Raw genomic sequence first — 15618 nt, forward strand, 5'->3', positions numbered from 1 at the left:
AAGAAAGTTACGTAAACAAACTTGGCTTGAGATCATGAATAATATGATGTCGGTCGAAGGTTTAGATGAATCATTTCGATCATTTATAGAAGCTCACTGTGCCCAGTTAGAATCAAATGAAATTCCCTCATATTTATGGCGCAAGCTAATGTATAAATTAGACAATGAGGTTAGTTAACCCCCAACACAACCGGCATTAACAACTCGTTAGTTTTGGTTGGGCAGGCCTTTCTTACTAACTAGATAGAGGAGGCCTAGTTAGAAAGATTAGTAGGCCTGGTTTCTATCTAAACATCAGCAAATTTTACTGCAGTCCGAATGCAAACAGGGATAATAAAAGTAAATAGAAATGTAAGTGTAGTCTAATGCAAAGACAAACTGTGTTGCGTGTTATAAGATACTCCACTGGACTGCCTCGTCGTCCTTCATTCAGGTGAGACATTAAGCCCATCCATGACATGATCCATAAATGTACATAAAAGAACGCTATATACTGTACTATGTACTAATAATAATAGTTACAAATTTATTGTTAATACTCCTACTTTATTTTTTTATTAATAATGATTAATTAGGGCCTATAATAATTTATTTACATTGATTGATTGTCAAATATTATGGTTTACGTTTAATAGTTTGCATTTTAATTTGTGACCAGATTTACGATGCTGGAGGAATGTTTATGTTGACACATGTAAACGATGATGAGAGCAGTGAAGAAGATTGCGATGAAACGGATTTGAAACTGTGTGGCGGTAGTGGTGGACTAAGAGTAGTAGTTTGCAGGGAAGAAGGCATTGAAAAACTTGATCATAATGGGTGAGGAGGATGCAATACTAATTGCTTAAATGCAGTGATGTAATTATTGTGCTGGAGGGGGAACACCCACTTTTTAAGTCATCCACCCATCCTAATTTCAACATGCGCCAGCCACCCAAACCTCTGGATGTTTTAATAGAAAATACCCTTTTGACACTCGCTGCTTAATTACATCCCTGCAAATGTATATAATATGACAAAACACAATATAATTGTGGCGAAAGCAAGCTTGTTTCCCACCAGGACGGAACACAAGGACTTAAATCGCAATGCAAGTAATTTGTCCAATCACAATCGATGGATTATCCGAACTGTTGGATTGTCATTGGTCTACTCGCTTGCATTACAGTATATACATTTATTAATTTCTATCAATTAAGCTTACGTTCTTGTGTTGCATCCTAGTGGGAACCAACCTCTAGAGTACTGCATACTTTTTCTTTTCATCTAAGACACAAATCTTTGTTGTCCAATCATTATATATTTCTTATACATTGATTTAAATTAACCATTAACCAAAAGTCCCATCTTCAAGTATGTGTTCAATTGTTTGTCTAAAAATAAGTTGAAAAAAATGTATTATTTTTAAGGATATATCTTGTTGATCATGCATGGACTTATCGAAAGAAAACTGCAAGGAAAAACCTGGAGCAGATACAAGGCTTGTTGGAGCGTATGATGAGTTTAATGGATATAGAACCCAAGGATGACAAAGATGAAAACATTGAAACAGTAATGCAAGAGATGTGGAAGTTCAATCTCACTTATCGCCTTGGTAACAAGGTAAACAGACTTGTTGGAATTTAACTAAATCATAATATATAGTATATGTATACCATTGTCTTTTGTGCAACTTTTTGATTCCATTTCTAATATTTCTTTTTCTTCCTATGTTAACTCTTTTAGGGTGCGTCTGGAGAGGAAAGGGAACCAATTTGGTACATGATGGATGAATTCGGAACAAGAATACGCCACTCTGAGGAACCCAACTGTAGAGTTGTTCCATTTCATTACACGCCAACAGGAATGATGTTCTCCTTATTAATTATTACTAAAGATCTAGAGTATGGAGGTATTACACATACAAAGAAAAATGTATCTAAAAAGCACCACTGATAATGAAAACTATCATTATCTCTCTACTTTAATTACAGATGAAGTAACTAGAGACTACATTCCACATCAGAAGAGGAAGGAACTCCGCCCAATCAGTTTGTTACCATGGAAACATCAAGATTTTACATCAATTGATCCTACGACGAGGCCAGTCATTAGTAAAGAGATGCTGAAGGCGGTCTGCAATGAAATAAAACCCAGATCATTCACTCAAGAGGAAACTAAAAATATCAGGCTGCCGCCTAAAGATGTTTACAAAGTTTTTACAGATTCGCCACATATTTTCTTATACTTGAAAGATCCCAAGTTTGAAATAGTTCAAGATAAAAATGAAGCAGATATTCTTTGGCTTGATCAAACAATTAAAGATTATAAGTAAAGTATTTATACTCATTTGCTATTAAATTAGTTTTTCGATTATTTATTTGTCACTAAATAGTATGAAGAATACCAATTTATTCAGGTATCAACTCACCTGGGCACAAAACAAATTTGGGAGGCGGGTAGACATGTAATGGGATACAAACTTTTGAAATAATGTATCCATTCATAAAGCACATTTATAGTGGTTTTTACCTCAGTTTCACTTTTAGTTTAAAAAATCAATCATTAGCTTAGTATAATATATTGTTTGAAGGTTTGCATGGCAAAATCAATATGTTGATATCAAGTTTGCAATACACCACGTATATATAGTTCTGGAAAGAACTGTACCGTAAATTTTATATCAACACAGCTCAGTATACGAACACAGATCAACTTTATTTCATCCTTCACAGGAAATTTACATGGTCACAGTTCAAGAATACAATAATGATTTTGAAAAACATTATTTTACTTATTATATGAAATATCATTTTATATTTTAGTGAGCCTGTTGAGAAAGGCCAATTTGTTTGCCAGTTTCCAGGTGAATCTCTTATAACAACAAAAGACATGTTGACGTATGTGGCCAGACGTTCATCCAAGCAAACATACGGACCGGACTGGCTTCCAGTTACATTTGATTCTGATCACATGCTTCCTCAGTTTGTTTCCTATTTTCAAGCTAGAGAGAAAGAGTGCGTTAAATATAAAACAGGTTTATAATGAGAGGTTTAGAATGTAATCTGTATAGATTATAAAGTATTTCATAAGAGGATGAGAATCTAAGTGGGTGAGTGGCCGAGCGGTTAAGACAGTGGAACCGTAATTACGTAGCCATAACATCGGCAGGGGTTCGAGGCTCACTCACTCCATGGTTCTGTTGGTAGAACGAGTCTTCTCGTATAAGGACTATAAACCGTAGGTCCAGTGTACACATCTAGCTCGTGTGCACTTTAAAGAACCTATTACATCTCTCGAGATGAGTAGGGGTTACCCCGGTGTATTATTACATTACAGCCACTGATCACCAACTGGGCCCTCTGGGAGACCAGTCTTTGATTGAAGAGGTTACCCAGTATAAATATATATTTCAACCCCTAGCCATCAGCGCCATCTTGGTGGTCTAGAGATAGGAATGTCAGACTAAAAATATGGCGATTGTGCGTTTAAGTCCCACCCGAGAATTACTGTCAACTTTGTACAGTGTTCTCGATGTACTTAGTATAAAGTACAAAATTACGTCAGAGTAAGGCAAACATTATATAATAATTATTATAGATATCTTGTACTAGGATAATAAATAAATGAACATGATATTTACAGTGTTAATTATTATTAATTATTATTAAAAATTATTATTACAATATAAAATACAAACCTACAGCTATTACTTATTAATAAAAAATGTTTGTAAAAGTAAAAGATCGCTCAAGAGTAACTCTCGTAATCACAGTTAGTAACTATTTATTGATTTTATTATATTTTTATAGAGGAAAACCAAACTATTACATTTGCAAGGCTTATAACCTCGCAAGAAGTCTTGACAGTCATATAACAACTGATATAAACAGTATTATACGCCAAACTGAGCTTCTACCCAAGGTAACAAATATATAGTGAAAACGTACTTAAAAAATCTTTCAGAAATACAGTAAGAAATTTATTCAGATTAAGTCATAATTTATTTTAATTTATATGTTTCTTGTAGGTTATATGCGAGTACATTCATGATCCGGTTTTATTCTATCGGTCGGACGTTGGCCACGTCAAGTTTGATTTTCGGTACATGCCACTGCTCATGTCTGCCAAGCCATTGAGTTTGTATGTGCACGAAGATTTTTACGTCAGATTCTCCAACAGGTTAGATTTTCACAAGAAACTTGTATCGGGGAACAGCGCGTAGCTTGTTCCACGTAGAATCTGTATCTATCCTGTATAGTGGTCATAGCTTAGTCTAGGTCCTAGACTGTATTTCAACTTAAAACATTGAAACGTCAACATAAAAATAACAATAAATACAGACTTGGAACAAGTCTATGGTTAGCCTTGTTTTCAACTTGAAAGTAATTTCATTCAGATTCTAGATAAGATAATATTTTCAAATAACATTATCTATTCTTTAGATCTACATTGATGCTCTTTTTTTTTTCAGGCCTTACTCATTGGATCATTTTGATGTTTATGAAAAACATTTTACCACTATGAATTATGATGACGAGGTTAAGCTACATCATGTACGTTTAATTAATAATGCAATATTTATGTTTTTTAAGGAAATAAAAGAAACCTTTTTACTTGCATGTATGTAATCCAGAGAATAAGAACCTAGTGCATCTTCCAAGATGAGTAGGAGGTTACCCCGGTGTACTAGTACATCACAGCCACTGATCATAACTGGGTCCTTTGGGTCAAATCAATTCAACCATCTGCGACTATACTCAAATAAGTTCTGCACAGTATAGCAAGATGATGATGATGATGAACTATATGTACTGTCCACCTCCAACATGGGTGCTCAGCTCTGATGATGATGATGAACTATATGTACTGTCCACCTCCAACATGGGTGCTCAGCTCGTGCAGCAATTCTTAATGTTATACGAAATTTGTACAATTTAATTTAATTTGAATTTTTCTCAAACATAAATCTATAATATTATGTAAAAAAAAATATTATGTCGTCAGTATTGGTTAGTAAAATACCGCAATGACAGAATATTCACATGTTAACTAATGATATTTATAATCTATTAAACAACATTCAATTTATATACCCAGTGCGATCGTTTAAATTTGTTCATTTAAAAATAAATTTAGTGCAACAAGTTTTTTTTCACAAGTTTAAATGGTTCAGATTGCGCATAACATTGTTTTCTTTCATTATTTGCTCAGCTTCCATGGCAGAATTTCATCAAGGAATGGGAAGAGCAATACCCAGAATTCCCTTGGGAAGACATTCAACAGAAAGTATTCCAGATGATAAAGGAATTTTACTGTTCAGCAGTAACGGGAGAGCAGCATGATGCCATTGGACATTGTCCATACTCTCGGGCAATGTATGCGCTGGACTTGATGTTGAGCTGGGAGACTGATGATAATGGTGGGTAAAGTGTAGTTTAGAAATGTATAGTTACACAATTCTCTCCTTTTGATAACTCAATTATAATAAAAACACACACTTGCACTGTAATTTTTCAATAAGAATCTTATAATATTATGTCTGAACTGGCGTAATGGCTATGAGTACTCACCAGCTAAACCCAGGGTGCCCGGAGCTTACATGGCCCCTGAGCAGGGCCCAGAGGAAAAAACATGTACAGTATTAAAATATATGCTAAAAACGCCCAAGGCCTCCACTGATGGGGACCACTTAGGATCCTTAAACCAGGAGCCTCAGGCCTCTGCGTAACGCCACTGTATACAAAAATAAAAATAGTATGTTCAAAATGCTTTTTGATTTCAACACACTTAAGTCAAGTTAGGACTTAAGTTCGGATTGTATCCCATGCTTTTGTTTGTTTTGTTTCTTTCTTTAGGAAAGCGTTACATGCAGCCTAAACTACTCGAGTGCAATTACTGTCCCGACTGTCACCGTGCTTGTCAATACAGACCTAGTTACTTTGACTCGGTTTTCCGCGCACTATTCCTGAACGAGACAGAAGACCAACCCGTTATTAAGATTGTGTAAGACTGACGAAAACGAGTAAACTACTGGTATTGGTGAATTTATAAAGGAAACTAAGCGATATGTATTTTCTTTTTGAGCGAAAACGAACCATGAACTATTGGAACGAAATGTTACATGGAAACAAGATGACTACAAAGAAACAAAAACTATTACAAATTATACCATTTCTATTTCACTTTTTTATTTCATTTTCTCATAGTAATTCATACAATAATTAAAACTAGGGTGCCTTATTTAAATTAAATGCAAAATCACAAAAATAATATACATATACATATACGGATACGAAATAACTGAATGTCTAAAAATATTAAAGGCCTAATTATAGCACCAATAAATTAAAAAAAATATAGAATATACAAATGTCTTTTGTTATTTTTGGTTGATTAATGATACATGAAATCCAATATACATGAATACAAATATCTAAACTATCTAGAAAAAAACTAAAACAACTATGTCCGTCTAATAACTAAGAAAGACCAAGTCATAAAAATATATATGAGTGTTAAAATTTACAGGTCTTTCTTCAACTAAAGGATAATTGCTTTTATTTATTATTAGTTATTAAATGGATAAAAAAGATATTAAAAATGTATAGTACAGTAGTAATTATTTCCACTACTAAATCATGAATGTGTTTAATTGAAAAAAGACCTGCAATAACACAATATTGATTAATCATGACGTAAACATAAATTTTAAATTTCAAAATTATTATCCATTCTTTGTACAAAGCAATATGGATACATGGCAACGTGTATTACTGAAAAACAGCCATCAAATGTTTATGTCATGCTTTAAAATTCACACCAACCCCAACAGATTTTATAGTCATAATTTCATATTTTGCTTTTTACAAATTTAAATTGGTATGAAACTGAAATAAATTCTGTAATGTATTCATTAGAACTTTGTCAACAGCTCAGGATCTTATGTTGGTTATCTTCAATATTCTGTCTACATCCACATGAATCTGGACATTTTTCCATATACAATGATGAAAAACGTGAATTAAAAATTGGACCTATTGTTCTGCCATGCACTTGAAATATAGCAATGTTGATCATCCACTGGATTTCATATGTACAGCAACTGAGCACATGTCTTGCAATACAGAATGCCAAATAACATACAATAAATATTCTTAACCACGAAGATATTGTCAGACACCAACATAAAAACAGCCATAGTATTAATAATACAGCAACTGGCCAGTCACCTTATCAGCCTTAATTTGTTTTTGGGATTAAACGTTAGTTAACACAGACACAAGCATAAACATTATATATTGTATACATTTCAACAAAAAAGGAAAAAAAAACAAAACGGTTATCAATGATGAAAAGTGTAAACATAAATACAAAATATTTTAATAATTTGTACATAATAAATCAATGATGATATGATATGAATAAATCACCAGTCACCTGCAACAAAATATAAATCCCATATTAATAATACTTACGTCACCGTCGAACATTAACACTGTAAACAAGGTCCATTTAGTCAAATTCATAATAGATTTTCACCATGACATCTGAGTGTATAAGTTCATGCTTGCAAATATTCAGTCTAATATATAATCTTGTTCAAAGTCCAGTAGGTACAGTAGGTTCATAAAAAAATGTCCGAAAATATTTATTGTTTTAAATAATCAAACTGTCATTTTGTACTATTTATTGTTAATTATACAATATATGTTCAAAATGACAAGTTTTATTCATATAAAACATTTTTTTTTTCTTTTGTAAATATATTTCTTGTATTCAAGCCCTGGTGATACATGTGGACTGCTCAGTTGTAGGTTGGTAAGATTCTGTTGATTGCCAATTCTTTTAAGTTTATGCCATGCTTTGAGCTTGTACAAACAGCCTGGTTTATGTCGGGGTTACTGCCATGTGCCACCAAAAACAGCAAATACTATCAAAAGAAAAAATATCCCAGAATAATTATAAACAAAGAAATACATTCTTTTACCATTAAAATACATTGTCTTTTTGGAAAATGTTTAACAAAATATAACAATACAATGTTATGTTGTTAAAAATAATTCTGTGTATGACTAGAGTAGTAAATCCATTTTTAGTCGCGTGAAAGCGACTCTATAGTTCACGATGTCGGTCGGTCCGGTATCACTATGCGTTTTATCGCTTTCTGACCTTATCTTGATATCAGTTTAATCTAGCTAGGTCAATTTTTCACAGTATATTCCTTATGGCCAGGAATCAATGTGGTTATGTTTTCACGGTGCGCAATAAAAAATTACGCGGTCTACGCATGATTTAACGAAATCACGTTTGTAATCATATCTTCACAACCATGAATCACAATTAAATAAAATTTGGTACTCATAAATTTCAGGGCATAAATCATCATATGGCAATACAATTACGTGCGTAGCGCATGTAACGCATGCGCGCTTAACATTTTCAAAATTTATTTTCGATGAAATAAGAGTACATTTCAGGCAATTTTAAGCGTTTACAAAATTGCCATGAGTGCGCATATTTTTGCGCGCGCACTGCGCGTTAAATGTTATTGCGCACTCTTTTTGCCCGATTTCTGTTTTCTTGACTTACTTTTCAACTCGAAATTACGTTATACGAGCACGTCGAAAGTGACAGGCTACGCACGTGTAAATTAAAAAAAAATAAATGTTTTTAAACATTTCAACATTTTTAAACATGTTCAGTAATTTCGGTCAGTATAGTTCACTATGTCGGTCAGTCGGTCTCTCTGTCTGTCGGTCCGGTATCACTATGCATTGTAGCACGCGACTTAATGGCTGTTGGCCTTGTTTAATGCCATCTTCGTAACCCGATTCCTGGATATACTCTGTATGCATACGGAACTATTATTAACAAATTACACTTAAGAATAAACTGTAAAAGTCAATCTGGCCTATATCAACAATACATTTTGTCTATGTTAAATCATTTTCACTGTTTTTTTTTATACTGTTAAATTCATCAATTGTATTATATTGACATAAGCAAGTGTGACTGTATACATGAAATAAATACAAATGTATATATACATTGATCCAGAGTGGAACAACTAAAGGATTGCTGGAAAGCGCCCTCGTGTACAGATGACGGACCTAAAAAAAGAAGTAAAGACAGAAAGCAGAATTGTGTTTTATACAAAGTTCATTCGTTTGCGTTTGATGTCTCGTAGGTAAACTTAGTTTATGCCATTTTTTCAATCTATTTTCTTATTTTTCTTTTCTATATGTTCTTTCTATGTGTCTTTTATTTTATGAGCATATGTACCATACTACAAACCGAGGCACAAATAATACTACAAATAATGTAACCTAATTTGTTTTCCTGTTTGGTTTTATAGCTGTTTAAACCACTAAATGTGTATATGATTTTTAATATTATTATGATTTCAATGCAATCAATTAAAAACAACCCTTACAAAATACAGTTCATAGTTGAAGATGCTGCAATAAAAATGTGAAACATTAAAAATGATCTGTCTGTCTCTACCCTCACTCTCATTCCACCCACAATATCATGCTCATTCACCCACATTACCATCCTACTTTAAGCCCCAAATTATCAGTCTTTCTACCCCACTTTAATTCACCCAACTCCCCCAAACCCCACAATCAACAAGGTGATTGAACAACATTTCTGAAAAAATGAACAAACATATTGAGTGAATATTAATCATTTCTTAAGACATATGGCATATTTAAATAAAAGAAAATGGCATCTACGAAAATACAAATTTGGCATGGATGACTTTTAGTTTATAAAGTTTAGAATTATCTAAAACTATAGACAGATAATAATTCTACCATATCAATATGACAACTTTTTTTTTATTACAATATAATATCATCATAACTCTTTATAATTATGAAAATACCAACCTGCTTGTAATTCTTGGTGATGAGTCGTAAGTGAATTGCGCTGTGGAGAAACAACACTATGCTAAAGACAAAGAATAAACAGCAATATGTGACATGCAGTGCACAACAGAAACATGTATTTTGTGTGAACCACATGTCAAATTTTCTATACATCATGCCTAGATAATCTGTGGATTATTAAGAGATAAACAATGCACTACCTAAGTAGCTCATGGACGGCCCAGCCTAGATATGCTTAGTTTTGTAGGCCTAGCTGGTAAACAACAGTATTAATGTATGAAGATCATATGCTAGCTATAAGCCTGGCCTGGCGCTGTCTAGTTGATGTATTAATTGTCTTTTTATTTTGGTAGAATCTATTAATACAAATTGGGGAAAACCTGGTATTTTAGCTGAAAAGTTACGGTTCTTCCCTCTTGTTTTGGCCTTCATGATCGATTGAAAAGTGGGTGCATCACAGAAGAAAAACAAAAAAATAAATCTGTGCAGAATGCATGCTGGTATTTTTAGGGGGCCGCTAAAATGATTATAATCGACTTATATTCACATTTTTACCATTTAAAGACGAGAAAAAATTAATGGGCCCATATGATATTTAATTTGACCTAAAAATGCAGTTTAGATAAAAAAAAAACGTAGGAAACGTGTCAAGATTAATCTAGGAGCAACAGAGAGAACAAAGGTATGACATCCCCCTATGTTGTTTATATACAGTAGGTTAGTCTTCTCAGATAAACCATAGGTCCAGTGTACACATCTGGCTCATGTGCACTTTAAAGAACCTAGTACATCTTTCGATACGGGAATGCGCCGGTGTACTAGTATACACACGAACAGTTATCGTAACTCATCATGAGGGGCCCTTGATTATCAACATATGCTGTTTAGGGTCTAAGGTCTCTATAAATAAGGTTGAAAAAAAAAAGTAAACAAAGGTGGATCTACTGTATTAAGAGTAAAATATAAAAGTGCAATACAAAATAATGACAAAAACATGATAGAATAGTAACTTCAATAAAATACAAAAATCAGTCCACCACAAGAAATGAATGAAAGCAGATTAATAAAGGGCTTACACTTTCCATGCTTGAATACAGTGGGGTTGATCACGTAGGAATGTTGTACAATGTATAAAGGCCTGCTGGGGGCGCTCTGCTAACACCGCATATTGACAAACTCTGAAATCAACAAAAATAACAAATAAATATGAATAAAACTGACTATGGAAAATATGAAAAAAAATGTGATATTCACAGAAAAGTTTAGTTTTATTTGTAGAAATTTATTTCTTCATAATGCTATGTGACTTCGTCATAACAAGACTGTTCTCCCAAAAGGCCAAGTACAAGACCATGATCAGTACATGCAGAATCTTGTTGAATAGTGTATTGTACCAAATTCTATATCATGAACATGAATTGAATTGAATGTGCATTGTATGTACATAGGAGCAATGGCTTTACATTTCATCAAGAGAAAGAGACAATAAAAGTAAAGTATCTTGCCTCAAGGATACAAGCAATATGGCACAGACAGGTTTTGAACTCATGACTCTCACATGCCAGTCAGATATCTTTACCATTATGCCTTATCATTCTCTCTAAAGGTAAAGGTATTTATTCTCGTCCTCAAGCTTATTCATATTAGGCCTGATCAGATCAGCAAACCGGGAGACGATCCTCAATTTGTTTACAGGTACAGACAGGCTTGAATCCATGCATATTACATGCTAGTCCTAGTCCTTTGTAATCTTTGTTGACAAATCTGTCATAATACTCTTGACTAACCTTAATAACAATAGTGTGTTTTTCGGCATCATTGAAAGCAGTCGCTCAAAGACATCCAGCTTGTCATCATCTTTAATGGTCGCCATATACAGGTTTACCACCTTATTGTGGAAGCTGTAGTCAATCCAATTCCTGGTAGTGTTGAAAGGTACTGGGAATTTACACGGGGATGTTGCTAAGCATCGCTTGATCAAGTCATGCCAGGTTTGTACATGCTGGGTTTTGTCAGTTGAGGAGGACATCTTGCGTAAATGATATTGTAAGTAACTTCAACAGAAAATTTGACAATGTTATTTTGTTACACAGGTACAGTATGTGGACTACATGCATGAGTACACATATAGTCATAATAATTATTTGTTATGTATTAACATATGTAAATACTGTACTTCTTTTATCAAAATCAACCCAGGTAAAAAATGGGCTTGGATAGTTAAATACTTAATAATCACATAAGTCAAAATTAATAACGCAATAAATATATTTAATAAGCAGTGATTTTATAGATGGGTACTCAGTTGAAGTTGGATAGCCGAGTGGTTAGGACACTTGACTGTCATACAGATAGACCCGGGTTCAATTCCCGACAACTCCCAGAAAATACTAGAGAGAAAAAAGGCGGCGTGGAAAGGAACTGGCCACCCTACCACATAATGCCGAGGCTTAGTACAATGAGCTCCTAACAGCTCATTCCCCTACGTTCAGAGAACACAGGACTCACCTTTACCTTTACTCAGTTGAAATTAAAATATTACGATTGCATATTTAATTAAAAATTTCTATGAGAAACGTTTTAAATTTTAATGTTTTGGATCCTTCATAAAATAAAAAAAATGTTTTTCTTCCTTCAATTGTTTAAAGGTTTATTTTGTCAATTTATTTGTTATATTTATTCGGGTATAAAACTTAAAACAAGTAGCCACAAGGCTAAAAACGTTGCATTTACAAAATTACTATACAATTTACTTTCATAACAATAAAAAGGATGTAATAAAAATGAAATAACAAGTTCAACAATATCACTCTGTCTCTTTGGCTCTATGAATTATTGTATGGATGGGTGAATTTTTAATTTTCAGGCTTTTTATGACCATAATCATATACTAAATAGGTCTCTTGAAATTGTTACACATGATAAAACTGTTTCACGGTACACTCACCCTAGCCAAACTTTATGTACGTCTTTTGTGTTAGTAAGATCATAAAGAGCTACCATATATGCTTCTACTGTTGCCGATTCGCTGCCGTTTATTTCATGTAGTAATGCATAACACATCCACAAGTGAACTTTCTGCTGTTTTAAATCATCTCCAACATCTTCAGCATAAGACAATTGATGTGGAATGTAGGGTAACGATTGGTTAAGAAGTTTACTGTTGAGAGATAAAGTATAATTTTATAATTTAAAATGTATTAAAAAATTTAAGATGGGCTTTTATTAATATGAGATTCTTGTTAAAGATGTATCGTGCCCCGGAAAAAATAATTAAAAGCATTTTTGTTCAATATAATTGCTATTCACTTGAATTGGAAAAAGAAATTATTTACCTGTCAAAAATGTATAATTTAAAGCAAAAAATAGTCAAATTGACTGGAAGTCAATGGGTTTTTGGTTGAATTCAACCATTTATTTTGGTTTGTGACAAACTTTTTTTTTCTACAAAAGTGATTAACTTGATTAAAACCGCAAAATAACCTATTCAAAATTTGGGGAACAATACATCTTCATCTATATCTAACATAACAAAAAACTAATTTTTTTGTTTCTGGGTTTATCTCATAATGTACTTTTGTTTTAGTTAAACTGCTTATTTTATTTTTATATACTGTACATTTAATGATGGAGTAAGGGCTGTCTATTTAGGCTCATGTCTATTACTTGCTTACTGGTAAATGATGTACTTGTCTTACTAACTAAATATTTGTTTTCATCTGTAAATTACCACCACAAAGTTAATGTATTTTGTATTTCTTTGAATGTGGTGTTACTCATTACATTAAATTTACTGTTACAATCGTCAGAAATTTTACAGGTTTGTGGTTATATTACTGTAAGTAATTTCAAATAAACCTTGCTATTGCAAAAGTAAACATAACAAATTAAATACCAATAGAGGGTTATAGCATCATGATCATCTGCATTTGTGAAGTAGGAGGTAGCACATCGATGAAGTAAACTGCGTGATAAATCTTTATTTCGTTTGACGATGGCATAAGATGCAGCTGTCAAAAAGATACCGGGTGATCTGCTGTTATAAGAAAGAGCTTCCTCTACTACCTGTATCAGAAAAAATGTATATAAATCAATCAATCAATTGATGATGGCATAATTTGCAGCTGTCAAATAGATACCGGGTGATCTGCTGTTATACGAAAAAGCTTCCTGTACTACCTGTATCAGAAAAAATGTATATAACTCAATCATTCAATCCATTTTTAAAGCGCCATTTCAATGACCATTGCTCATAGCGTTGTCAAAAAGAAAAATCAGAACAAGTGAGTTTTTAGAAGTGACTTAAAACTGTTCAAAGATGTAAAGTTACTAATATGTAAAGGCAGATTGTTCCAAAGCCTAGGCCCAGCAGTACTGAAAGTCTGATCTCCCCAGCTATGTTTGTTGGAATGTGCAAGAGCATTCATTTGCTTGATCTTAGTTCTCTTTTACAGAATGCCTCTAAAGAAACGTGTGGATTTTGTTTAGTATAAACTGAACTAATTCATTTATATATGGTCATTTATTCATCTTTTTACTTAAGGCAAGGCAGTTAAGCAGTGTTAACGTGAAAAATTAAAATGATTTGACATGACAATTGTCAAATCTTAAACAAATCTTTAAGAGAACTTCTTTTTTGTTGAAATGAGTCTATGTTAATTAAATTACCTGATTAAAATTTGGTGAATCACATGATTTCAGCGTTTTCAGAAGCAGAATCCAAAGTTGATCGCAACATGGGAATTCTGTTACTAAAGCTCTGCATGTTGAAACTGCTTTTTCTGGGCTGTAAAAGAATTTTTTTATAAATTGAATCTATGTAATTATGTTTAATTGTGGCTAAATCTCATGAGGTATTGTTTTTCTTATACAAGCAGAGCCAGAGTCACAATCTGAGTGCTGGCTAACTGACCATAAGTTTGCAAAAGGATGTTAAGATGTTGGTCTTGTGTTTTGGCTAGGCTTTGTGAAAAGGAAAACATTTTGGCATAAACATGGCATTTGATACCTAATCTGGAAAAAAGCCACTGAAAGAAACAAGAGACTTATAGCAAATCCAGTATTTTATGCATAACAACCACATGTTATGCAAAGTACCTCATTAGGACTGTTTGATGGAATGATGTCTGTTTGTGTACTTATGGTAGATTGTATGTGCGAGTGTAGTTTTGAATTTGAGCATAATTATAAATACTAGTGCACGAAATAAGTAAACCACTTACCTGTCACATGCTATATACATTTGCACAATGTTCTCATATAAAGGCATGCATGTCAGGACACTATCAACATCACTCAGTTCCTTACACCTCTCAATTGCATCATTAAAGTCTTTCTCAATCTCATCCAATACAGAAATGCTGCTTTTTGTCCAGGGAGAATAAAACAACTCCTATATAAAAATATAAAAAATCATAACAACATATGTATCTATATATTCTGATGTAGGTGAATGAGCCATTAGGAACTCAGACATATATTACCAGATTGGAATCCAGTAATATTTTCCTTTGTGTCGCAATTGTCGACATTTTTGACGTCGTGTAATGATTTGTTATGTAAATTTACTGAGTCATCAACAATGAGCTTAAGCTCATTGTGACCCCCTGAATTTGTGCTTGCGCAGTTTATATAGAAATCTGAATGTGCATTAAAGCGCTTTAATTATCACTATTAGATATCACTTTTCTGTTAGGTAGGGCTAATTCCAAATTACACATGATGCGTAATTAACCAATCAAAT

The 15618-nt window shown here is 33.1% G+C and overlaps 2 protein-coding genes across 3 annotated transcripts in view; one reads left to right on the forward strand and one right to left on the reverse strand.

The window, feature by feature from the left end:
- Positions 1-6270, forward strand: LOC140040599 (tubulin--tyrosine ligase-like protein 12). Of its 2 annotated transcripts, none has more exons than XM_072086653.1 (11): positions 1-433; positions 659-819; positions 1410-1602; positions 1726-1891; positions 1974-2310; positions 2805-2996; positions 3792-3903; positions 4010-4161; positions 4454-4535; positions 5194-5401; positions 5838-6270. In XM_072086653.1, exons 2-11 carry the CDS (start codon positions 677-679, stop codon positions 5987-5989), a joined length of 1737 nt encoding a protein of 578 aa, XP_071942754.1. In that variant the 5' UTR covers positions 1-433; positions 659-676; the 3' UTR covers positions 5990-6270. The 2 variants fall into 2 exon arrangements, with proteins under 2 accessions (XP_071942754.1, XP_071942753.1); XM_072086652.1 differs by having other exon boundaries at positions 1-169.
- Positions 6265-15618, reverse strand: part of LOC140040598 (zinc finger C3H1 domain-containing protein-like) — a 23156-nt gene continuing 13802 nt past the window's right edge. The window contains exons 19-27 of the mRNA XM_072086651.1: positions 15098-15267; positions 14544-14661; positions 13771-13940; positions 12823-13035; positions 11663-11929; positions 10952-11053; positions 9876-9915; positions 9030-9092; positions 6265-7912 (exon numbers count right to left, since the gene is read on the reverse strand). Coding sequence (XP_071942752.1) covers positions 7787-7912; positions 9030-9092; positions 9876-9915; positions 10952-11053; positions 11663-11929; positions 12823-13035; positions 13771-13940; positions 14544-14661; positions 15098-15267 — 1269 coding nt within the window. The 3' untranslated portion in view covers positions 6265-7786. The remainder of the gene's footprint in view (positions 7913-9029; positions 9093-9875; positions 9916-10951; positions 11054-11662; positions 11930-12822; positions 13036-13770; positions 13941-14543; positions 14662-15097; positions 15268-15618) is intronic.

This window comes from Antedon mediterranea, chromosome 2 (genome assembly GCF_964355755.1).
Source record: "Antedon mediterranea chromosome 2, ecAntMedi1.1, whole genome shotgun sequence".
Lineage (NCBI taxonomy): Eukaryota > Metazoa > Echinodermata > Crinoidea > Comatulida > Antedonidae > Antedon > Antedon mediterranea.